At 33.4% G+C, this 25132-nt stretch overlaps 5 protein-coding genes across 5 annotated transcripts; 4 read left to right on the top strand and 1 right to left on the bottom strand.

The window, feature by feature from the left end:
• Positions 1-102: 102 nt before the first annotated feature.
• LOC101212029 (O-fucosyltransferase 37) lies at positions 103-3287 on the top strand. Its single transcript, XM_031886086.1, has 5 exons — positions 103-1872; positions 1948-2037; positions 2155-2438; positions 2516-2774; positions 2953-3287. The coding sequence occupies exons 1-5, from the start codon at positions 958-960 to the stop codon at positions 3166-3168; spliced, it is 1764 nt and encodes a 587-aa protein (XP_031741946.1). The 5' UTR covers positions 103-957; the 3' UTR covers positions 3169-3287.
• A 1130-nt stretch (positions 3288-4417) lies between these two features.
• LOC101214043 (WD repeat-containing protein 74) lies at positions 4418-8710 on the bottom strand. The gene is given in 13 exon segments (XM_011653714.2): positions 4418-5008; positions 5011-5166; positions 5300-5357; positions 5582-5637; positions 5842-5931; positions 6672-6825; positions 7062-7169; positions 7262-7325; positions 7403-7582; positions 7714-7850; positions 7956-7985; positions 8310-8425; positions 8516-8710. Coding segments are annotated over 13 exon segments (1266 nt in total). The 5' UTR covers positions 8598-8710; the 3' UTR covers positions 4418-4973.
• Positions 8711-9496: 786 nt separating this feature from the next.
• On the top strand, positions 9497-12531 carry LOC101211791 (4-coumarate--CoA ligase-like 9). The gene is made up of 6 exons (XM_004152543.3): positions 9497-10626; positions 11147-11336; positions 11559-11704; positions 11832-11899; positions 12043-12145; positions 12230-12531. The coding sequence occupies exons 1-6, from the start codon at positions 9598-9600 to the stop codon at positions 12353-12355; spliced, it is 1662 nt and encodes a 553-aa protein (XP_004152591.3). The 5' UTR covers positions 9497-9597; the 3' UTR covers positions 12356-12531.
• Positions 12532-15358: 2827 nt separating this feature from the next.
• On the top strand, positions 15359-18606 carry LOC105434971 (4-coumarate--CoA ligase-like 9). Its single transcript, XM_011653710.2, has 6 exons — positions 15359-16494; positions 17067-17256; positions 17479-17624; positions 17752-17819; positions 17983-18085; positions 18175-18606. The coding sequence occupies exons 1-6, from the start codon at positions 15466-15468 to the stop codon at positions 18298-18300; spliced, it is 1662 nt and encodes a 553-aa protein (XP_011652012.2). The 5' UTR covers positions 15359-15465; the 3' UTR covers positions 18301-18606.
• A 1267-nt stretch (positions 18607-19873) lies between these two features.
• LOC101213796 (4-coumarate--CoA ligase-like 9) lies at positions 19874-24959 on the top strand. The gene is made up of 6 exons (XM_011653701.2): positions 19874-20975; positions 23314-23503; positions 23928-24073; positions 24219-24286; positions 24397-24499; positions 24594-24959. The coding sequence occupies exons 1-6, from the start codon at positions 19932-19934 to the stop codon at positions 24717-24719; spliced, it is 1677 nt and encodes a 558-aa protein (XP_011652003.1). The 5' UTR covers positions 19874-19931; the 3' UTR covers positions 24720-24959.
• Positions 24960-25132: the final 173 nt, after the last annotated feature.

Here is a 25132-nt window from a genome sequence, read left to right as displayed (position 1 = left end):
GTATGTTGAAGAGATCTGCCTTCTGTAATGTGGCAGATGAAATTATTGAGTTTGATGAAATCTATCCATTGATATAGTTAGGCAGGTGATGAAATCAAATGAAAATATTTATGTATATTTTAATCTTATTGTTGTACTACACACATTGCAATGCTGGAGAAACGTGAAAAATGAAAAGATAAAAAAATTATTTTAAATGGAACAAAGATAGCATTCTTTGATAAATGGCATTTTCAAACTACTGGAAAAAGATTAGTTCCCTTTGTTCATGGCTCATCTTCCTACAGGATCGTAGTATGAAATGAACTCTCATAGATCAAGAAGTCATACATTATATATTGCATAGACAAGTTGATATGTACCATTAAATCCATGTGATTATGTCAAGCTAGTGAAGTTGATTTCACACTCGTACTACCTTAGCTTTGATGGAAGCCATCACGGCATGACTAATGCTCTTTACATGATCAAGAAAATCATCAATCATATGTTTAGTCCAATTAGTCATGCAACCATCTCAATTTCATATCCTTTTTTCCTTAAGCTTCCATATATTGATTTTCTGTCCAGCGAACTATTAATTGAACCATAATCATCAATATTACGTTAGTGTTAACTTTGAGCTAACTTGACGAGTTAAAAAAAACATTACATAATAACAATACTTAAACTTCCATCTTTAATATTATTCAACTAAATTACCCGCCCGAGAATGGACTTTCATCTAAAGTGATTTACCAACAAATATATATATAATTTTTCTCAGTAGGCAAGGCTGAGATAAGTTCATTGGTTGATTAAAACGGTGGTTTTGAAAATTATTTTCTATTGGTTTGCCGCCAAATTCAAAAGCTCATCCCTCAACTGAAAAAACTGTCATCCTTCAACACTTCTCAATTAAAACCCCACTTCTCACTATCTTTCTCTTCTTGGAAGACTCGTAGAGTTGCAGAGACTATGAAACACTCCACCATGGCCAGACCAAGAAACATCAAAAGCTCCTTTTCATCTCTAAACCCACCACCATTCTTTGATTTGCTTTCACTCACCATTCTTGTTTCTTTCTTCTACCCCAAGAAAATCCCCCGAACTCTAAACCCTTATCTTTCTCTCTTCTTTCTGTCTGTCCTTACTTCTCTTGCTTTCTTGGGAATCTCCACCATTAATTTTCTTTACTCATCCCCATTTTCAGACTCCTGTTCTCCAAAATCCCCAATTTCCTTCTCTTCAACGTCTTTGTCTTCTCAATCTCGTCTTCTCCTCTCACTTCTCTCTCCAGTGGCTTCTTCAACCCACCAGGAATTGCCCAAGTTGTCAACCGGTGTCATTGTTCCAATGCCAGCCCATGGAGTTTCTTCCAATCTCTCTTATGAAGAAACAGAGTTTTGGAAACAACCTGATGGAGAAGGCTATAGGCCTTGCCTAGATTTCAGCTTTGAATATAGGAAGGCATCTGCCAAGATCTCTAAAGAGAAGAGAAGATTCTTGATGGTGATGGTTTCGGGTGGATTGAATCAGCAGAGAAACCAAATTGCTGATGCTGTTGTAATTGCCAGGATTCTTGAAGCTGCTTTGATCGTCCCTGTTTTGAAGGTTAACCTCGTATGGAAAGATGAAAGGCAAGTGATTTTTGTTACTTTTTCTCTGTTCTGTTCATTTCTTTTTGTTTTTTTTCTGGGTGTTTCTAGAAATGGGGTTTTGCTAATTCTCAGTAAATTCTCGGACATTTTCGATGTTGAACATTTCAAGAAGACATTACGAGCCGATGTTCGAGTTGTGTCGTCTCTTCCATTCAAGCATTTCAAGTCAAAAGAGACCAAGATTCCCCATGATATTTCTCCTCATTGGATTCGTTCAAAATTTTTAACACAGGTGAGAATCTTTTCCAACATGTTTGCTAAGACTTGTGGCCTTTAAATTGTTAAGACTTTCTGTTCTTTCTTGTAGCTCTATAAAGAAAGGGTTCTTGTACTAAGTGGGTTGGATTCGAAACTCACCAAAAACCTTTCTTTTGACCTGCAAAAGCTCAAATGTAAGGTAAAGTTGAAAACTTAATTTAACTCAATCATAAAAGCATTGAATCTGTGAGCTGACCATTTGAGTAAATTACTTCATCTTTACTTAAACCTTCTCTCTTGCACTTTCTATGGTCAGGTCGCATTCCATGCACTAAAATTTGCAGCTGCAATTCAAGAGCTTGGAAACCAGCTAACTAGGAGAATGTGGATTGAGGGACCATATATAGCCATCCATCTCCGCTTAGAGAAGGATGTTTGGGTTAGATCTGGTTGCCCTACTGGTTTAGGTTCGGATTATGACGCCATCATTGCCGAAACTCGGAATTCTCAGCCCGAGTATCTGACGGGAAGGATAAACATGAGTCACATTCAGCGTAGACGTGCCGGATTATGCCCTCTAAACGCTTTGGAAATTGCAAGGTAAAACAATGAAACTAAGACTTGAGAAGTTTTGAATAAGAAAGCAAACTTATTTGTTTGGTGATGATAAAAAATAGGCTTCTAAAGGCTCTTGGAGCTCCAAAACAAGCAAGGATTTACACTGCAGGGGGAGAGCCCTTTGGAGGAAAGAAGGCTTTGCAACCACTTATTGCAGAATTCCCAAATATTGTAACAAAGTACACATTATCAAGAGAAGGAGAGCTCTCACCCTTCATCAACAAGTCATCTGCCATGGCTGCCATTGATTACATTGTGTCCTTGAGCAGCGATGTCTTCATGCCGTCCCATGGCGGAAACATGGGTCGAGCTATGCAGGTCATCCAACTCAATCTTGTTTGTGAAAGTTTAAAAACCCATCAAAATTTTCTCTCTAACTAAAACAACTCTGATCTTCATTTGATCGTTAGCTGTTGTAGCTAACGTATTGTTAAAATTGTATCGGTTATTTATCGCGTATTTGTTGATTTCTTAACGTGTTTGTTTTTGGCGATAGGGGCATCGAGCATATGTGGGACATAGAAAGTACATAAAGCCGAACAAAAGAGCGATGCTCGAATACTTCGATGATGCATCGATAAGTGAAACAGAGCTAGGAACAATAGTGAGGAAGCTGCATAAAGGATGTATGGGGAAACCTGAGCGAAGAACAAAGAGGAAAGATCGTGATATTATTGCATATCCTATGCCAGAATGTATGTGCCAAAGCTAACACTAAAACTGCTTCTCTTATCATTTAAAACCTTCAATTCAATTCAATAAAACTGCATTGTAATTGTAACTCCATCTTGGAATGCTAATCAATGCAACTTCTCTATTTTCGAAGGCCAAGAAGGCTTAGTCTCAACTGAACTATTATATTCATGCACTTCCGAAACGAATCTATTAAAAAAAATCAAATGCAAATAGTTCATTTTGTACCTTTCATTTTTTCAATAGACTTTATGTTAAAGTTAAAGTGAGCTTGACTTAATGGTATTGACATGGTCTCTGACCCTACTATCTAAATATCATAGGTTCAGTTCTTCAACCTACAATAATACCTATAGGATCATAAGAAATTTAAATTTGGAATATTTTCATCTTTTATATATATATAGACAAATTACAAAATATCCTCCCTCTACAAACAATGCTTTAGAGGGTGCCATTTAGGTTGACATTCATCCTTTTTGGCTCTTGAAACTTCTAAGTGGATCTTCATGTTATGGTAATGAAATTCAATATTTGATGACTTGTAAAAAGCTAGAAGTTAGCCCTCGTAATCTATAGTTATAAATTAGTTGTCATCACTATATGAACTAATAATAAGCTTTTATCAAAGTAATAATTAACTAAATTCTAGCTTTTAAAATAATGGGACTAGCTTCTTCTTTTTTTTTCCAAACCATGATCATCAAATCTATAATTTAGCTTTTAAGTGACAATTAAAGTTTCGTTTCTAATTTTAAATTCCATGAATATTTTTAAAATGATTATAATTGAAATTAATTTTACCCATTTGAATCCAGATTTTGTTAGATCCTTTCCACGATCTTGTTATATTGACTATGAGAAATCAAACAACAAATTTAATTAATTTTGGATACTAATAGATTTAAGTTTAATAAATTTAAATGTTTTTCTATCCTCCCCATTTTTGAAATTTGTTCCAAAAAATAAATAAATAAAGTTATAATTAATTTTTTTCTTTTTTATAGAAATTTTTCAAAGCCTAAATAAAAGGCACAATTAAGATATCAACCTTTGGTTTTAATATAAAGAAGAAAAGGAAAAAGAAAAATAAAACGTAAATTAAAACCAAGAATTTCTCCCGAATTCCGTTTTAAAATATTGATGATGTTTTTTCTTTGTTTGAAACGTAATTATTAACTTTCCAAACAAAACTTTAGAGAATATCATCTCGAGAATTATATCTATAAACTTCACTCAACAACAGAAATTACCAGAGAAATAAAAAATGACAACGGAAAAATTCAATCAATTGATGGTCTCAAGTACTTTCATCAATTTGAAAAAGTTAACTTGATGTCTATTAGGGTTGTTCGTCATCTTCATAAACCACTCCATCACTACTGATACTGATAATTACATGTGTCTTTCAAAAATACAAACCGGTGTTATATTTTACTATATGAAAAACAATAATATTCCATGGACTTCCTGAATTCTCCTCAACAATTTTCCAATAATTAGGCCTAAAATGAAGGGGCAAATCTAAAAACTATGGTATAAATTTTTTTTTAAAAAAAAAACAGTTTACATGGGAGCCCTCCTTGAACTGCTTCTAATGGAATCATTCCTACTTTGCAGGACAAAAATCCAAAAACTATGGAGCCTGCAAATCTAACACTCATGGTTTAGGCCAAAATAATGCATTGATGAGGTAAATAACTTTTTCTTGTACCCTCAATTTCCAACACTATTCGCTAATTGAATAGATCAGAAGAAGAATACCTTTCTGCTTTCTCAAGAACCAAGAATAACATATTCTAAACCATCTTCTTCTGCTTTCTTTCAGTTTCGCCATGTGACTTCCTTCTGCTTTTTTTACTTTCTTTGTCTGTGGTTTTGTTACCTTTCCTCTTTCCGCCTTCACCGCCTTCTTTAGATGATTTTTTTCTTTTCCGAGGCATGTGTTCCTCCTCACTGACAGTTTGAGCTGCCTCTGTTTCCTGTTGGATTGACTCTACGGCAGTTTGTGTTACATCTGCTCAGACAAATATGCATGAGAATCGAGATAATGACTAAATAAAGAGAACATGACATAAGAGATGGTTTTGATGGCAAACATTAATTTGATGGTTCACTTGGGGAGAAAAGTGAGGATCAGTAAATCTAACCTTCTTCCACAAAATGAGAATCAAAGACGACACCAGTGAGATGCTGTTTTAGGAATACCTGCACACAAATGAACATATGTAAATGTGGTATATTGTCCCAGCTAACATTAATGCATCAAATACATAATTCGAATTATTTAAATAAACTCTTAAGATTGACTGCCATTATCTTTTTATGAAATGTTCTGTCTGGTACTGTCTGAAAAAACTTTCTTGAGCATCGTTCTCTTCTGAATGATGCATCTACACAACCTATTTTTACTATTCAGTGTGAAAACTTACCGCGGACAGAAGTTGCCTAGTCTTTATATCCCAGAAGCGCACGTAACTATCTAGTCCTGGAAAAGATTTCAACATCACATATAAGTGCAGATTCCATTTTGAAGTGAAACACATGTTCTTGTTCTAGTCACACATAAGTAGATTTTACATGGATGTTTCAAAGCATGTAAACACAGAAACACGGTCTCTGTAAAAGTAGTGTAGCAGTAGTAGCAGATAGAGAAATGATAAATAATTGTCATGTAGAAAATATATCCCACCACATGATGCTATGACTGGTAATTCTGGGTGCCTGGCGATCGATCTTATGCTCCCAGAACATTTCCCCAAGAAACAACCCAACAACTTTCCTGCAAGTCAAGAAAAGTAGATATTGCGCCTGAATTTACTCCGTTAAATAAAAACTTCAGTCAACTGGATTTGCAACTATCATAGAGGTAACAGTGCAACATAGACTATAACAACTCGTGAATATCATGGAGCAATCAAATAGATCCCAATTCCCAAAAGACATCAAGAAGAAAATGGATTTCAGACTAAAGGCAAAAACATCTGAATACGACTGGGAATTGCAGGTCTCTAGAAAAACTAGTGGTATTTTCTTTTCTAATGATGTAGGTGTAAGTCAAGATTGCAGCTCTGTTTGGTAGAAGCAAGATCTGTACAAAAATGAGGGAGAAATTTGCAAGGGTAATCAAGTGAAGTGACCATGCAACAGTGATATGGTAAAAGATCATAGACTCCACTGAATCCCAGCATAGAGATGCTCAAATCAGAACAAGGACCAAACATTAAGACACCATGACACCTACGTGTCAAATATGCTATATAATATACAGAGAAATGAGGATCTTTAAATAAACCATGTGGTAGCAATCTTCAATTGTAAAACAACCGATTTTCTATAAATAAAACATAAGAGGAACCCATATAAGTCAATAATTAAACTTTATGAAACAAGAGTATCGTTCCAATTTTATCGGATGTCCCCAAAGGGACTTTATGAAACAAGGGTACTAAGTGAAAGATATAAAAGACCCAGACTCTTAAATCAGAAAAACCAATATCTCTAGCAAATAACAAATTTTACCATTGCGAATATCAAAAGATGCAAGATCACCAGACGCATTCCCCACAAATATTGTGTTACCATCAACATCTTCGGCCAAGGATTTAATAGGAGTTTCTCGAAAATCAAATGAGATGACAGGTCTCTTTTGAGCAGAAATGTCATACAATCGAACCTGAATTAGTTAATCACAAATTCCAGTTATAAAGTGAAAAGAAGACCACTCTCCTCTCTTAAAGGCTCTAAATTAAGTGTGAATCATATTTGAAACAGAAATCAAGACCCTATTTATTCAATTAATTTGAAACTTTTCCCCTTGAATTTGTCTCTGTAACTCCCTGCAATTCTGCATTCTCCATATATATTTCCGATTCTGTAACTTGATTAACACGAGAAACTGATATGAATTACCTGATGGCTGTTTGTACCAGCTGCAAACTTACGGTGATCATCTTTACTAAGGAATGTTGCTGAAGTGAACCAAGTCGGTGTGAAAATTCCAAGGTTGTTCTTCTTCGGCTGAATAAAAACGAAGTGTTACAAAAGAATATCAAAAAACATTTATGTTGGCTGCTTTGTACAAATGTGCAAATGAGAACTAAAAAGCATACTGCTTTTGCTGTCCAAATCTTTGTACACTGTTCTAGATTCCACATATTAACTTCAACACCCTTCCTGTGCATACAAAAGGTAAAGAAAGTTAATGCCAGTGCAAAGATCACAGTAAAAATTCAAAAATGATCTCAACTCACCCTCCAAACAATGCATGGGTTTCACTTCCATCAACTTTAGTACATGTAACATCACCAGAACCACATACTTTCCACGTTTTTACAAGATCGGTAGAGGCATCTTTTGACAATGAACTAGAAAATCCAATCGACCTCATGCTTGCATTTCCTTTTGTTGTACATGAAAGCAAGGTGCACCTCCTGAAAATAAATAACCAAACTATGAGGAATTTCAGCATGGATGGTTTAAGAGAGATTGAAATTTCATTGTTAACAAAAGCTCCATCAAATTATAATATAACAAGCTCATAAATCATAAACTGATACATAACCTAGATTCCACCTCCAATTCCTCTTTTGAAAATAAATGCATTCCAACAATAGCTTCATCTTTTGGTGGAGGGGAAGTATCGGTATTGTCCGAAATAGCAATATGAAGATTGCCATTCAAAGGATTAAGAACTTCAATCTGCAGCATACAGCAGAAACATGATCAACCAAAGAGTGCACAAATATATTTAAAACTAATGAAATGCGCATCTGATTCATACTACTATAAATCTGTACAACTTACCAGGCCATTTTTTCGGGCAACAGCTAATAACTGCAATTATGAAAAAAAAAGGAAAGGAAGTGATTTAGTGCACTTAAAGTGATGTAGGGTTTAAGTTGACCTTAAATGAGAAGTAAAATACATAAACTCCCAACAGGAAAACATCAACCCAGTAGAGATATAGCAAAAAAGAAGAAATTGTAAGGCCAGTAAAAGAAAATATTGTGAACGAAGAACTCCCAATGACTATGAATCCACAACAACTCAAATTTTTTAACAATTTAGATGGCAACAAACAACGACAAAAAATTCTTCACGAGAGGGTATGCTAGTTAATGAAAGATTTGAAAAGAATCAATAAATAAAGAAACGTACAGGGTCGAATTTACGATCAACAAGAGAAGCTGCAAGCACGGATTTGGAGAAATCAGGTTCACCCCATCTCTCAACAACTTTGGGGATCTCTCCTTCCTTGCCCCGAGCTTCAATGACTGCCAGTGACGGAACAACCAAATTGAGAAGAAAATTCAGACAAAATCGTGACACGGAGTAAATTGGAAAGTTTAGATTGCCATTATTACCTTTAACGAGACCAAGAACATCGAAAGTTAGGGCACGAAGCGGAGGACATCCAGGGCAATCAAGCGTCGTCGTACGAGGCATACTTTGCAAGAACAGTTGAGCTTAGGAGATTAAGAGAAACTCCACACACACAGCTTTCCACGAACTGAAACCGATAAACCCTACTTCAGGGTTTCAATCGAAAGGAAACGATCTTCCCGGTCTTTTATTAAATCGGACCGAAACGGTTAACAACTGAACCAACGGGTTCGGTTTGGTCAGTCCGATTTTCTTATAGTTATTTTTAATCGGAGTCCTACCTTGTTTAAAAATCATAAAATTTAAATTTATTATTAACTTTTTGTTTTCACAATTTCGTGAAAAATATTTATCGATAATATTAATTTATATTTCTATCCAAAGTTTTGTAACATTAAGATCTCGATATTTCCATCGACATCGACGTTTTAAACTTTGAGTATAACTCTCTTCTCTTCATTTTTCTATAAGAAGCCTCTAACGGATATAAAATGAACTCTATTCGTACGTTCCAGATCTTCTACACATTTTTAATCCTGTAAAAAACGAATGTATGTCAATTATATTACAAATATTAGAAAAAAATGATAGAAAGCAACTAGTGAGGGATACCTGTAGAACTTAATTGATTAAACACAACCTTCAATTGTGTTTGAGGGTTAGATATTGGACTTGTTAATAGTTGAAATTTGTGAGTATAGATTTTTGTAGAGTAGAAAACTAAAAACTATGAGGATAGAAAGTTGAACTTTTAATCCCAAGAAGGAAGGATCCAGTGAAGAGATTAAAAGTATGTTTCATTAGAAACGGAAAAGTTCGAGACGTGGAGGCATCAAAGACAATAAAAAGTATGTTTCTTTAATTGTTGTATTTTTTATTCAATTCATATATCATAATTATGTTGAAGAAAATTAATTATTAATTAAGATTATTTACGTATATGCATAATCATTCTATTGCACGGATTTCCACACCGTCGTGGCTATAAAATTTGCGTACTTGGATCATCTTCAGCCACGAATTTCATTCATATTTTTCCTTCACAAATCTGAATTTCACATCAATGGCTACCCATTCTGTTGATTCTCGGAGCGGTTTCTGTTCTCAAACCAAGATTTACAACAGTCTCCGACCACCGTTATCGCTTCCCCCGTTATCTCAACCACTTACCGTTGTTGGGCATGCCCTCTCTGTTCTCCGATCATCTCCTCCTCCGCCCAACACTCCTGCTCTCATCGACTCCGACTCCAGTGTCAGTGTCTCTTACGCTCTTTTCCTCCGTCAAATTCGAAACCTCACCTCTAACCTTAAAGCTCTTTATTCCTTCTCCAATGGTCAAGTGGCGTTCATTCTTTCACCCACTTCTCTGCAAATCCCTGTGCTGTATTTCGCTTTATTATCACTTGGTGTTGTTGTTTCTCCGGCTAATCCTATCGGTTCCGAATCGGAGATTGCTCACCAGGTTAGTCTCTGTAAACCGGCCATTGCCTTCGCTACTTCCTCAACGGCGTCTAAGATCCCCAGGCCTCCACTTGGCACTGTATTGATAGATGCACCGGAGTTTCTTTCTTTGATGAATGAAAGTAATCCATCGGATGGAGTAAACGATGGAATTTTCGATCTCAAAATCAATCAAAACGACTCTGCGGCGATTCTGTACTCTTCAGGGACTACCGGGCGAGTGAAAGGCGTTTTAATCTCTCACCGGAACCTCATAACGGCGATCACTGGGCTTCAAGTCTTAGATAAAACGCTCGTTGATGGAGAGATTGAGCCACATCCCGTTGCTCTTTGTCTGTTACCTCTGTTTCATGTTTTCGGGTTCTTTATGTTATTTCGATCGATTTCAGAGGGCAATACATTGGTTTTGATGCGTAAGTTCGATTTCGAGAAGATGTTAAGAGCAGTGGAGAAGTATAGGGTTACATACATTCCGGTTTCTCCGCCACTGATTGTGGCCATGGCCAAATCGGAGCTGGCAGCGAAGTATGATCTCAGTTCTCTTCAAATTTTGGGATGCGGCGGCGCTCCTCTTGGTAAAGAAGTCATCGATAAATTCCATGTAAAGTTCCCCAACGTAGAAATTATTCAGGTTAGTAACAGACACTTTCCCTTCTTAGTTACTCGTTACAATGTTCTTTGCTTTCTCATATCATATAAATGCGATGAACATAACATTCTGTCAATTCCTAGTTTGTAATCTGTTCTCAATTTTGTAAGTCCATTCCAAATTATCAATTCAAACTTTTCCACTTAAGTGTTCTGATTCCATGAGTTTTTTTTGCTATGAGTATACTTTTAAAGCTTGTGGAATTCTCACAATTAAGTTCAGATAGGCAAAGTTTTTAACCAAAATTTGTAACTTCACACCAAAGTTCAAATATGCAGTTTCAATGGTTGACCATGTGTTTTAATACTCTCTTTTAAGTCACCAACCCAAAGGATGAAGTTGATTGTTAAAAGACAAATTTAATATTATATTATTTAACACAATTCTAATCCATCCAATATCCTAGGATGGTTATAAGATAGTTAAGGAAGCACTTAAATCTATTTGAAGTTAAAAACAAGTAAAATGATAACAAAGAATGATGCATGGTTTTGTTGAATAGGGATATGGATTGACAGAGAGTTCAGGAGCAGCAGCAAGAACTGTGGGGCCTGAAGAATGCAGTACAGCAGGTTCCGTCGGTCGCCTATCCGAAAATATGGAAGCCAAAATAGTCGATCCTTCATCTGGAGAAGCTTTACCTCCTGGTCACAAAGGAGAACTTTGGATACGAGGTCCAGGAATCATGAAAGGTTTGCAATATTCTCTTCTATATGTGTTTTCTTCTATACTTCAGTATGAGAATGAAATCTAGCAAGTGAAGTATTATAAATTATTAATTGTATAATACTGAATTTGTCCCCATTCCTCTCTTCATTAGAGAGCTCTGTTTGAGAATAGGATGTTTTGCTACAAGGCATTAATCATGATGTTGTTTATTGTGTGATGAACATATGAAATGGTGTTTGATGCAGGTTATGTTGGAGATGAAAGGGCAACTGCTGAAACCTTGCATCCTGAGGGATGGCTAAAGACTGGTGACCTTTGTTACTTTGATTCTGATGGATTACTCTACATCGTTGATAGATTAAAAGAATTGATCAAGTACAAGGCTTATCAGGTGATTTATTCACTCCCAGTTCTTGACAAGATAAGAATATGACCATAAAATGCCATAAGTTATTATTGTTGCCTTAGTGTATCTTTAGTAATCGGAAGTCCTTTTGTTTGTTTTAAACAAATTCCAGGTCCCACCTGCCGAATTGGAACATTTGCTTCAATCCCACCCCGAAATCCTTGATGCTGCTGTGATACCGTGTGTATTCTTTGCTCTCTTCTATATTTGATTTTGAATTAATAAACAAACTTGTTTGATTGTGATTTTAACTACTTTATAACAACTTCGAAACATAAGTTTTACTCAAATTTTCTGATATTATTTTCACTCCTCTTGAGCAGCTATCCTGATGAAGACGCGGGACAAATTCCATTAGCTTACGTGGTAAGACAACTTGGAAGCAATATCAACGAAGCTCAAGTCATGGATTTCATTGCAAAAAAGGTACCTTTCAACTCGAAATCAACTTTAACTTTCACTTAGAAAGTCATTTCAAACTTATCCCGAACTATTCTAATATGGTTGTAGGTTGCACCATACAAGAAAATCCGAAGAGTTTCTTTTGTGAATGCTATCCCTAAATCGCCTGCAGGAAAGATTCTTAGGAGGGAACTTGTTAAACATGCTCTCTCCCAAGGTTCAAGCAAGCTATAATAAAGGGAAATGGAATTGGAATTGGAATTGTACATTCTTAATTTTAATCCTTTATTTTGTTTGTTTTTATAAATTTTTTAGAAATATCCTTCGTATCTCTATGGAATTTTTTGTAAAATTAAAACCTCATTGACATTTTCAACTTTGAGTATAACTCAATTTCTCCTTTTTTTTTTTTTTTTTTTTTTTTTTTTTTTTTTTTTTTTTTTTTTTACAAGAAGCCTCCAACCGGTATAAAAGGAGCTCTTATGTGTTCATATGTTCAAGAGTTATAATTAAATTCATTGTTGTATTTGTTATTAAATTCGTAAATCAAGATCAAAAATAGTTTAAGGAAATTAATTATTATCTAAGTTAATGTTTATAAATTTTATTTGTGTATCTTATGTATATAATATAGGTATAAATATAGTATATAAAAGTCTGAATGGAGAAACTTTTTTGTTCTAGTTATACTATTGAGTTTTGTGTTTTAATTCACTTCTTGGTTTTTTGGTAAATTCATTTTTAATTATATCTTTTTAATATAATTAATTATGGAAGACTAATGTTTTTCATTTACATTTTAGAAATTAATTAAAAATTAAATATCTTACATCTAAAATTTTAATTAACAATCCAAATTTAAAGACTTGAAAGTTCAAAAGTTTTTGTAACATTTTTTCAATTTTCATTACTATATATATAAAGGGCTTCTTTGATTTCTTTCTACCAATATAATTGAGTATTTTCTTCTATTAGTTTGTTATTCTTTTTCTCTAAATTTTGTCTCCAAAAGTTCAATATTTAGCATGTGAAGATGAAAATTCACTTGAGGAAGATCGAAAGTGCATATAAATATAGGGTAAACATGTAAAGATGCAGTTAATTCTTACATCCCTAACTTAGCTATGCATATACACTACAAGAAAATGAAGCTTTCGTGATGCCAGAAACGACGTCGCTGAAAGTAACGTCAGCGTTGCTGAACTTTTCGCAATGTTCGTGTTAGTACGTTGCTAAATACCACTTTCCGCGACGTATGGAAAACAAACGTTGCGCAAGTGTACTAATTAAGATATTGTTTTGCTTTACCACGAACGATTCGTTTTGGTCAAGATTTTCTGCAACGCACGTCGCTTCAATGTCGTGGTACATCAAACCTTAATTTAGTATGATAACCTTTCGGCGACGCACTTCTGCAAGACGTCGAGGAAAGAGAAATGATCATTTGAAATTATCAACCTTCAACGAAACGATTCGACGTTACGCGACGCACTGCTGACTAACGCACGTTGCGAAAAATCGTATTAATTTTATAAAAAATTTGTTTTCCACTTTCGACGACGTGGTTGTCCTTGAACCTCGCTGAAAGGTAACAACTTTTTAATTACTTTTTTTTTTTTTTATTTCCTTAAGTAACATAGGAAACAATATTAACTCTTCTCTGTCTCCCAACCTTTCAATTTCCTACTCTTTAAAAGTTTGTAGTATAAATATTTTATTTTTTTCTTCCATTCAAAGTGATAAGTCATAACAAAAACTAAGATGTAAAGAAAAAAACCAAATGATCATTCTTAGCTTCTCTTTTAATTTTTCATTTTTGTTGAATTTATTTACTTCTATATATAAATATGTCTCCTTGTATTCTTTCATGGATGTTTAAATTATGTAATTATATATATATATATATATATATATATATATATATATATATATATATATTTTTTTTTTTTTTTTTTTTTTTTTTTTGTTAGAATGTAAATCTGTGATCTAAATATATTTGTATGTATTTCTTTTGTGAGATATGTTTGAACCATGAAATCATGAAAATCATTTTTTTTTTCTTTAAGAATGTAACAATGAGGAATCTTAGACATTACAAGAAAAAATACATTATTTGCTCATATTTTTTTTCATTAGAATTGTTTTATTAATAATTTGGTAAAGTGTGGTTAATACACATTTATTGTGTTTGAATTACATAACTTTTACTGGAATCTAATTATTCAAATTAAAGGTAATACAACCTGTAAAGGTAGAAATATGAAAGTAGCTTCTTCTTTTTTTTGTCTGAAAAAAAAAATTAAAAATAATAAAAACTTTAAATTTATTTTATTTAAAATTTTAAAAGTTTTAAAACTTTCAATAGTTTTATCAATAACAAAATTATGATTTTACAATAAATTATAATAAAGTTTAGAATTTAAAGAGTTTGAAAATTTCAATAATTTAACCAGACTCCTAAACTCTTGAAATTAAATAAATATCACTTCTACATACATTTTTCTATAAAACTTTGTATTTGTATTTGTTTTTTTTTTCAAACTCAACCATTTTTCCAAAATTTGCCATGTGATGTATCACTAGAGCATAATAGATAATCACATTTTTCTATGAAAAGTTTGTTTACTTTTTATTCCTGACAAAGAATTTATTCTTGTGGGTATAGATAAGTGGACTAAGTTTTTCTTTTTCTTTTTTCCTTCCTAGAATAAATTATAAAGTAAGTGTTTTAATAAAAGAGAATTTTTAAAAATAGTAGACTTTACAAAATATTTAGAAATTATAGTAAATTTTATCCCTATAGTCAATGACATGCTACAATGATAGAAGACTATAAATGCTAGAATCCAAAATTTTTCTATAGCTTCTAAATATTTTAATTTATTTTGCTATTTTTAAAAATATCCCTTTAACAAATAATATGTGGGTTATATTTTAAAAAATAATTTTTAATTTGATTTAGAAAAATTTATCTCATGTGCATATATTAAAATCTTCCCTCCAATAGAAGTTTCACGTTTTCTTTAACGAATACAATTCTTCCTAATAAAAAAAGTTATATTTTTAAAATGAAAGTAGCATCTTGCTTAAAAACAAAGTTTTGGTATGATTCAAGAATTTAAGGTTGATTGTAAAATTATTTTTTAATACATTATATCTTATAGAATACTTTGAAATATTATAAAATAACTTTTAATCTTTTCCACTTTTCACTTTCACTTTGGAATCGAACATTTTTTCTTAAATAAACTCTTCATCAAATAACTGGAAGGATTAATGTGCATGGTTTATACTTTTTCTTTAAATGATACATATTGTAACTCATTATCAAACATTTCGCTTAAATGGCTACCCATTCTGTTGATCCTCGGAGCGGTTTCTGTTCTCAAACCAAGATTTACAACAGTCTCCGACCACCGTTATCGCTTCCCCCGTTATCTCAGCCACTTACCATTGCTGAGCATGTCCTTTCTGTTCTCCGATCATCTTCTCCTCCGCCCAACAGTGCTGTTCTCATCGACTCCGACTCTGGCCTCAGTGTCTCTTACGCTCTTTTCCTCCATCAAATTCGAAACCTCACCTCTAACCTTAAAGCTCTTTATTCCTTCTCTAATGGTCAAGTGGCGTTTATTCTTTCACCCACTTCTCTGCAAATCCCTGTGTTGTATTTCGTTTTATTATCTCTCGGTGTTGTTGTCTCTCCGGCTAATCCTATCAGTTCCGAGTCGGAGATTGTTCACCAGGTTAGTCTCTGTAAACCAGCCATTGCCTTCGCTACTTCCTCAACGGCGTCTAAGATCCCGAGGCTTCCACTTGGCACTGTATTGATAGATTCACCGGAGTTTCTTTCTTTGATGAATGAAAGTAAACCATCGGATGGAGTAAACGATGGAATTTTCGATCTAAAAATCAATCAAAACGACTCTGCGGCGATTCTATTCTCTTCAGGGACTACCGGGCGAGTGAAAGGCGTTTTAATCTCTCACCGGAACCTCATATCGGCGATCAATGGGGTTCGAGTATTAGATAAAACGCCCGTCGATGGAGAGATTGAGACACATCCCGTTGCTCTTTCTCTGTTACCTCTGTTTCATGTTTTCGGGTTCTTTATGTTATTTCGATCGATTTCAGAGAACCATACGTTGGTTTTGATGCGTAAGTTCGATTTCGAGAAGATGTTAAGAGCAGTGGAGAAGTATAGGATTACATACATTCCGGTCTCTCCGCCACTGATTGTGGCCATGGCCAAATCGGAGCTGGCAGCGAAGTATGATCTCAGTTCTCTTCAAATTTTGGCATGCGGCGGTGCTCCTCTTGGTAAAGAAGTCATCGATAAATTCCATGTAAAGTTCCCCAACGTAGAAATTATTCAGGTTAGTAACAGACACTTTCCCTTCTTAGTTACTCGTTACAATGTTCTTTGCTTTCTCATATCATATAAATGCGATGAACATAACATTCTGTCAATTCCTAGTTTGTAATCAGTTCTCTATTTTGTAAGTTCATACCAAATTATCAATTCAAACTTTTCCACTTAAGTGTTCTGATTCCATGAGTTTTGTTGCTATGAGCATACTTCTAAAGCTTGTGAAATTCTCACAATTAAGTTCAGATAGGCAAAAATTTTAACCAAAATTTGTAACTTCACACCAAAGTTCAAAGTTCAAGTATGCAATTTCTTAAATGACTGATTGGCCTAAAAACTTGATTCAATGGTGCTTGAACTCATGATCGACCATGTGTTTTAATACTTTCTTTAAGTCACCAACCCAAAGGATGAAGTTCATTGTTAAAAACAAATTTAATATTATATTATTTAACACAATTCTAATCAATCCAATATCCTAGGATGGTTATAAGATAGTTAAGGAAGGACTTAAAATCTATTTGAAGTTAAAAAGAAGTAAAATGATAACAAAGAATGATGCGTGGTTTTGTTGAATAGGGATATGGATTGACAGAGAGTTCAGGAGGAGCAGCAAAAACTGTGGGGCCTGAAGAATGCAGTACAGCAGGTTCCGTCGGTCGCCTATCGGAAAATATGGAAGCCAAAATAGTCGATCCTTCATCTGGAGAAGCTTTACCTCCTGGCCACAAAGGAGAGCTTTGGATACGAGGTCCAGGAATCATGAAAGGTTTGCAATATTCTCTTCTATATGTGTTTTCTTCTATACTTCAGTATGAGGATGAAATCTAGCAAGTGAAGTATTATAAATTATTAATTGTATAATACTGAATTTGTCCCCATTCCTCTCTTCATTAGAGAGCTCTGTTTGAGAATAGGATGTTTTGCTACAAGGCATTAATCATGATGTTGTTTATTGTGTGATGAACATATGAAATGGTGTTTGATGCAGGTTATGTTGGAGATGAAAGGGCAACTGCTGAAACCTTGCATCCTGAGGGATGGCTAAAGACTGGTGACCTTTGTTACTTTGATTCTGATGGATTACTCTACATCGTTGATAGATTAAAAGAATTGATCAAGTACAAGGCTTACCAGGTGACTAATTTACTCCCAGTTTTTGACAAGATAAGAATATGACCATAAAATGCCATAAGTTACTATTGTTGTCTTAGTGTATCTTTAGTAATTGGAAGTCCTTTTGTTTGTTCTAAACAAATTCCAGGTCCCACCTGCTGAATTGGAACATTTGCTTCAATCCCACCCCGAAATACTTGACGCTGCTGTGATACCGTATGCATTCGTTGCTCTCTTTACAATAGTGTAGTATCAAACATTAAATTGATTTTGAATGAATAAAGAAATGCTTGAGTGTGATTTTAACTACTTTGTAACAACTCCCAAACATACTTTTTACTCAAACTTTTATGATATTATTTTCACTCCTCTCGAGCAGCTATCCTGATGAAGACGCCGGACAAATTCCATTAGCTTATGTGGTAAGACAACCAGGAAGCAATATCAACGAAGCTCAAGTTATGGATCTCATTGCGAAACAGGTACGTTTCAACTCAAAATTAATTTTAACTTTTCAAGTACTTAGAAAGTCGTTTCAAACTAATTCTGAACTATTCTAATATGATTACAGGTTGCACCATACAAGAAAATTCGAAAAGTTTCTTTTGTGAATGTTATCCCTAAATCGTCTCTCGGGAAGATTCTTAGGAAGGAGCTTGTTAAACATGCTCTCTCCCAAGGTTCAAACAAGCTATAACGAAGAGAAATGGAAATGAAGTTGTACATTCTTAATTTCAACCCCTCATTCTTACTATTTTTTTCCTTTTTACAATAATTAATTTTTCATAAATCATATGAAATTAAGTAGTCAAAGTCAGGTCATGTTACTAATTTCATACAAATGAATCTATGAAAATGTATATTTGTGTGGAATGTGTTGGATGAACTAAGCACGTGATAGATAATTCAAGTTGGGCATACCGACTTCTCTTTTTATATTTCAATAACTCAGATGTCAAAAATGGACTTCTCATTATTGTTTAGAAGATGCCAAATTTGATTATGTGATTATTTGGAAAAGTAGTTTAATAATAGAGGTCAGTGGGTCAGTGTTTTCATGAGTTAAAAGCTTAAAAAAAGTTATTAAGTCAAATTTTGTTGGCTGAATGCTTTGTTTTTAATACAAACATTGAAGTACTTTGAGACTAAACAAAGTTTAATTCTAAACTTGTTACTCAAATATGGTTATAGTTTTGTGTTCAAGCTTCCCAATTAAAAAAATAAATTGATTGGAAGGAAATACTTATATGAAAAAGTCTTTGAAGTTAAAAATAACTAACATAAAATCAAAACAAACACCGTTTAACCATGAGTTATGCATTCTAATCACGAATTGGTCGATAAATGACCACAACTTTTTCATGTTTTTTCCACCATGCTTGTAAGTTGTAAATTGAGTAAAATGTTTATATTATTTTTAAATAACGTCACAAAGTTTAAATTTAAGTCAAAAAATTATGGGGTCATTTAGGACGAGAGTTATGCAATACAGTAATAATCATCTTTAGGTATCGTAAATATTTTTTAAAAATCATCATTTGGTTGAGTACTTTCTATTTGCTACCATTCTTATTATTTAACATTTATAATTTTTGTTTTACGACAATATTTACTATTTTTCCTTACTATAATACCACAATTACAAGTATATAATATTATAATCAAAACTAAAACAGTTTATCATTCAAACACAAACTATTATAAATCGAGTACATTAACTTATACTATAAGAACCAATTAAGACTAAAACAATTTGATAGAATTTTTTTTTTTTTTTTTTTTGGATATTTTCCAAAAACTAAATAAGGTAACTTTCAAACTTAGTAAGTTTTTAAAAATAGTTTGGAAAGTGTTTTGTAATTTTCTTTTACTTTATTGTTTAGTGAATTATTATTGTGTAATGAAGGTGTAAAATAATCATTTTTAATTTTTTTTAAGGGTGCAACATAAACACTTCGTCCAGCTTAGTACTATTCTATGCTCGTATGATCGCATCCAAATAATCATTTTTAATTTAGAAAATAAAAGAGAAAATTAAAATGTGGAGAAGTACTAATGAACTTAATTTTTTTTTAAAAAAAATCAGTTTATCCAACAATGCCTTAATTAATTAATTTTAAATCTTTTAAATTAATTAATAAGCACTCACAAAAAGTAATTAGGTGTCTATCCATCTCTTCCAATAATCAAATTATTATTTTTTCTTTTAACTAAACCCGTTACTTAATATATAAATATATATAAAGAAAAGGTTTCATTCAAACATTTTTCTATTAAATTATAAAATAATCCGTCTCAGTCAGCATCACTTTCTTCGACTCCACTTCCATGGCAGATCGGAACTCAAACTTCACCACCTCCCCCCATTCCATTGATCTTCGAAGTGGTTTCTGTCCTCAGACGAAGATTTTCCACAGCCTTCGTCCACCGCTCTCACTTCCACCATTATCTCACCCTCTCTCCGTCATCCAACACGCCTTTTCTCTCCTTCAATCATCTCCTCCCCCTCCAAACTCCACCCTTCTCATCGACTTCAACTCTGGCCTCCATTTGTCCTACACCGTTTTCCTTCGTCAAATTCGAAACCTCGCCTCGAATCTTAAATCTCTAACCTCCCTATGCAATGGCCAAGTCGCGTTTATCCTCGCGCCGACTTCTCTCCAAATCCCTGTGTTGTATTTCGCTCTGTTATCTCTCGGCGTCGTTCTCTCTCCGGCTAATCCAACCAGCTCCGTTTCAGAAATTTCTCATCAGATTCAACTCAGTAAACCGGTCATTGCCTTCGCTACATCCTCAACCGCCTCCAAGCTCCCTAAGCTTCGATTCGGCACCGTTCTCATCGATTCGCCTCATTTCCACTCTATGTTGACCGAAACAAACGGATCCGATGGTATCCCCAACATTAAAATTGATCAATCCGACTCCGCGGCGATTCTTTACTCATCAGGTACTACCGGACGAGTGAAAGGCGTGCTACTGAGTCATCGGAACCTTATTGCGGTGAACGCAGGGCCTAATTCTCTTCAATTGGAGATCCAGGAAGGAGAAATGGAACCGCATCCGGTTGTTCTGTGTCCTTTGCCTTTGTTTCATATTTTCGGATTCGTAATGTTGGTTCGAGCGGTTTCACGAGGAGATACGTTGGTTTTGATGGAGAGATTCGAATTCGAAGGGATGCTAAGAGCAGTGGAGAAGTACAGGGTTAAGTACATTCCAGTTTCGCCGCCGCTAGTGGTGGCGATGGCGAAATCGGAACTGGTGGGGAAATATGATCTGAGTTCTCTTCAAATGTTGGGATGCGGCGGCGCTCCGCTTGGGAAAGAAGTGATCGATAAATTCCATCAGAAATTACCCGGCGTTGAAATTGTCCAGGTTAGTACAAATACTTTTCCTCAATATTTAATTTGTAGGGTGTTACTCACTTTTTCAACTTTAACCTCAATTGTTTAGATTCTAACTAATTATTGATGGACAGTCCATCTTTTGGTAAACCATTTGAAGTTCAAAAACAAATCTTCTTTTGAATTTTTTTCAAATCCAACCCTTCTATCTTTTATCGGTCACCTATTTTTTTTATTTATCATACTTAATTAAACTTTAAACCTATACACAAATAAGCCAACCAAACCGGTAAAATTTTTATTTATTTGAACTCAATAACTCAAATAAGGACGAATCTAGAAAATTTATTGATAGAAGACTTTATAGTTTAGTAAACACATGTATATATATATATGAAAAGTACATGATGTAACTTTTTATTACGTTTCTTCTGAGGAGATAGTGACCTTTTAAAATATTTATTGATTTAGATTTCAAATTAAAGATACAACAACATAATATTGTAACGATAATAAATAAAAAAGATATTAACATATAATAATAATAATATTATAACTTAAACCACTCGACAGGTTTATTTAAGATCTATAGATTGTTTTAAGAATTAATAAAATTAATTAATTAATACAAAAAAATATAAAAATGATTTGAAATAGAAAAACAAAATGTATAAAGATAAAATAACAAAAATGAATAAAAATAAAATAACAAAAAGAGTAGAAAATGAATTACAAAACATAACTCATAAATTAGGAGTAAAGTTGAATAAGAAATTTGGGAGAAGTAAAGAAGAAATTTTAAAAACTAATAAAAAAAATTAAATATTAAAACGAATGTATATAATTTGTGAGATTTTAACGTGGTTGAAATGGAACTCATTAAATAGCTTCTTTTTATATGTATAATATATATAAACACAATAAAGTTGAGAGACTCAAACCTCTAAACCTATACTAAATGAATTCATGATCGAACATAAATAGTAGAGAGAGTTGATGGAATATTTTTAATACCTCTATTAATTATAGGCCTTATTTCTTCCTCCAATGGTGTGAATTTAGAACAATTCTTTACTATCCAAATTCAACTCTTTTTGTAAAAGAGAGAAATCACCTCCCAAATGTTAGAAAGGTTTAAACCTAATCTTCCTCACTTAACATGTTATTGTCAATCACTTTTCTCATAGTGTGTTAACAAAACAATAAAAAAAAAAAGTTATGTAATTACATTTTAATTTTGAGTATATGATTAAATTTGGTATGATGTGTTAGTAATCACGAAGTTCTTTTTATTTTAATTATATTAAAAAATCTTTGTTAAAATATAGGGTTAAGATGGTAATATACTAATATTTAATGAAGTCTAAACACTAAGGTTAAAAAATTGATAAACTTCACGTATGTTTAAAATATATTTTAATTTAGTATTAGGTTTTTATGAAAGGAAGGTTGGTATGAGTTTAAGAAGAATTGACAAGTTTTAAAGATTCATTATGACATAGTACAACTTAAGAGCTAACACTTTTATTCTTACCTTGGGTTAGATTCCATTTTTATCCTCTATGTTTATCTTTAGAAGGGCCCAAACTTTTAGTTCTAAATCTTAAACTTTTTCATTTTGAGTTTGTAATTAATTGTTATTTGACGGTGGCAAAAGCATTATAACCATTTTTATTCAAGACAATACTATATATAGGCATACATTTTAATTCCTAAAAGTGAAATAGATGAGAATTGTTTTTTTTAATAAAATTATAGTTAATGATTGAGGAATAGTTTTAAGATTACTAAAAATATGGAACTAATTTGGAAGTATTAGAAGTATATAGAACCAAACTCAAAATCCAAAATCAAAATAGTATTAACCAAAAAAAATCTGAAATACTAATAGATCAAATCACCAGTTTAGTTTGGTTCATGTGGTTTGAAACTCATTCTATTTTAATTCTACTCTCATATGTTTGAATTTAGTTTTCATAATTTCAATAAAACTTAAAACTAGTCCATATAATTAAACTATATAACAATTTTGCAAATATCAAACAAATTTATTGTTAGTTTAACTATAGGAGTATTAGCTCAACTAACCATATGTATTAGCGATTAAAATGTCTATAGTTCAAATATGTCACTCAATCATACTCTAAAAAATGACATTTGAAAGATGTTTAGTAACTTTGATCACTTGTATTTATTTTTAGATATTGATGGAAAGTTATTCCATTAATTCTATCATGAGAAATTTTAACTTTCTTCTCTTGGTTAAAGGAGTCCCAAATACACATTAGTTCAAATTTCTGAATTCTGAGGCATTTAAAGAAGAACTAGGATAGGAATATGGCTTGACATTGTTGTGTTTTCTTGAGTAGGGATATGGCTTGACAGAGAGTACAGCAGGGGCATCGAGAACTATGGATCCCGAGGAAATTAGCAACACGAAATCAGTAGGTCGCTTATCTGGAAATATGGAAGCCAAGATAGTGGATCCTGCGTCTGGAGATGCCTTACTTCCTAACCACAAAGGAGAGCTTTGGCTGCGAGGTCCAACGATCATGAAAGGTGAGCAATGCTCTGTTCTACTCATCATATTCAATGCTTTGAAACACTCAATATATTTGGACTCCGGTTCACACTTGTTGAAGATTCTTCATTGAAAAGATATAAAAATCTCATAATTCTCTTCTCATTGTTAACTTGTTTTGAAATAAAACTCCATATTTATCTAATATGATTCATGAAACCTTAGCGTAGAAAAGACCATTATGTCCATTTGAACTTGTGACTACTGAATGGCTAATGAAGTGATGAAGGAAGCGTGTTATATGTTTGTTATATATGCATACTAGATTTGTAACTATCATCTTGGATTTAATTCTCGTTCTATTTGTTAACTTGAGTATAATTCAAGTAATTAATGCACTGCATTATCGACCAAACAGGTCAGGGGTTCGATAAACAGATCATCGAATGTTGTTTGATGCAGGTTATGTCGGAGATGACAAGGCAACTACTGAAACCTTGGATCCAGATGGATGGCTAAAAACTGGTGATCTTTGCTATTTTGATTCAGATGGATTCCTCTACATTGTTGATAGATTAAAAGAATTGATCAAGTACAAGGCTTATCAGGTGACAGAAGTCTCAAAAATATGATTACGAGCGTTGTCTTTCATTATTATCTCTATTTTAAACACTTAAAAGTCAATCCAAACAGTTTCTTAGTTCGTCCCTCTTTAGTGACCATAAATTCTATTCTGTTTGGAACAAAGTTCAGGTCCCACCAGCAGAATTGGAACATTTGCTTCAATCAAACCCCGAAATTATTGATGCTGCCGTGATACCGTATACATCTTTCTGTCTTCTGCTGTTTAGTAAATCGTTGAAACTTGTGAGGAATGAAATTTGTTAGACCAAACTTTCTAGATGATGTTTTTATTTCTGTTGTTGAGCAGATATCCTGATGAAGAAGCTGGAGAGATTCCTATGGCTTATGTTGTTAGAAAGCCTGGGAGTAACATGTCTGAGGCTCAAGTTATTGATTTCATTGCAAAACAGGCAATGCTTCATCTCTCAAGAAACTTCCAAATAGTCTCCTATTTCTTTCAAGTCTTTACTTACATTCTAAAACTGTACCATTTTCATCTTGTAGGTTGCGCCGTACAAGAAAATTCGACGAGTCTCTTTTATCGACGCAATCCCTAAATCGCCTGCAGGTAAGATTCTGAGGAGAGAGCTTGCCAAGCATGCTTTATCACATGGTTCTAGTAAGTTGTAAGAAATAAATGTTTCCATGAAAATGTACGTATAGTTTAAGCAACTTAGATCCATTAATCACTAAAAATGAAATGGTTACGAATCGAGTAAACATGGGTGAACAGTTCTGATTTTAATTTAAAGAAGTTTGTTTGACTGTACATGAAACACTCCTATGAAAATGAAAGTATGTCAAGAATTTGTTGTGTATGGTATATTATGAATATTGATTTTGAATAGACATACCTTTTATTTTCTTCGAGTCCACTTCCATGGAGGATCAAAGTTGGAACTTCTACGCCGCCCCATTTCTGTCCTCAAACGAAGATTTTCCATAACCTCCGACCACCAAAAGCCTTTACCTCTCTCCCTGGCTTTTATTCTCTTCAATGTTAGCTTATTTCACCCTCTTTATTGAACCAGCTATGTTGGTTT

The sequence above is a fragment of the Cucumis sativus genome, chromosome 1, assembly GCF_000004075.3.
Source record: "Cucumis sativus cultivar 9930 chromosome 1, Cucumber_9930_V3, whole genome shotgun sequence".
NCBI lineage: Eukaryota > Viridiplantae > Streptophyta > Magnoliopsida > Cucurbitales > Cucurbitaceae > Cucumis > Cucumis sativus.
This window is presented reverse-complemented; position numbering and strand designations above follow the sequence as displayed.

Coding starts and splice junctions, on each gene's coding strand:
- LOC101211791 (XM_004152543.3), top strand. CDS start 9,598: ATGGCTACCCATTCTGTTGATTCTCGGAGCGGTTTCTGTTCTCAAACC. Junction 10,627..11,146: donor CCAACGTAGAAATTATTCAG/GTTAGTAACAGA, acceptor TTTGTTGAATAG/GGATATGGATTGACAGAGAG. Junction 11,705..11,831: donor TCAAGTACAAGGCTTATCAG/GTGATTTATTCA, acceptor AACAAATTCCAG/GTCCCACCTGCCGAATTGGA.
- LOC105434971 (XM_011653710.2), top strand. CDS start 15,466: ATGGCTACCCATTCTGTTGATCCTCGGAGCGGTTTCTGTTCTCAAACC. Junction 17,257..17,478: donor AGGTCCAGGAATCATGAAAG/GTTTGCAATATT, acceptor TGTTTGATGCAG/GTTATGTTGGAGATGAAAGG. Junction 17,820..17,982: donor CTTGACGCTGCTGTGATACC/GTATGCATTCGT, acceptor CCTCTCGAGCAG/CTATCCTGATGAAGACGCCG.
- LOC101212029 (XM_031886086.1), top strand. CDS start 958: ATGAAACACTCCACCATGGCCAGACCAAGAAACATCAAAAGCTCCTTT. Junction 2,038..2,154: donor TGCAAAAGCTCAAATGTAAG/GTAAAGTTGAAA, acceptor TTCTATGGTCAG/GTCGCATTCCATGCACTAAA. Junction 2,775..2,952: donor ACATGGGTCGAGCTATGCAG/GTCATCCAACTC, acceptor TTTTGGCGATAG/GGGCATCGAGCATATGTGGG.
- LOC101213796 (XM_011653701.2), top strand. CDS start 19,932: ATGGCAGATCGGAACTCAAACTTCACCACCTCCCCCCATTCCATTGAT. Junction 20,976..23,313: donor CCGGCGTTGAAATTGTCCAG/GTTAGTACAAAT, acceptor TTTCTTGAGTAG/GGATATGGCTTGACAGAGAG. Junction 23,504..23,927: donor AGGTCCAACGATCATGAAAG/GTGAGCAATGCT, acceptor TGTTTGATGCAG/GTTATGTCGGAGATGACAAG.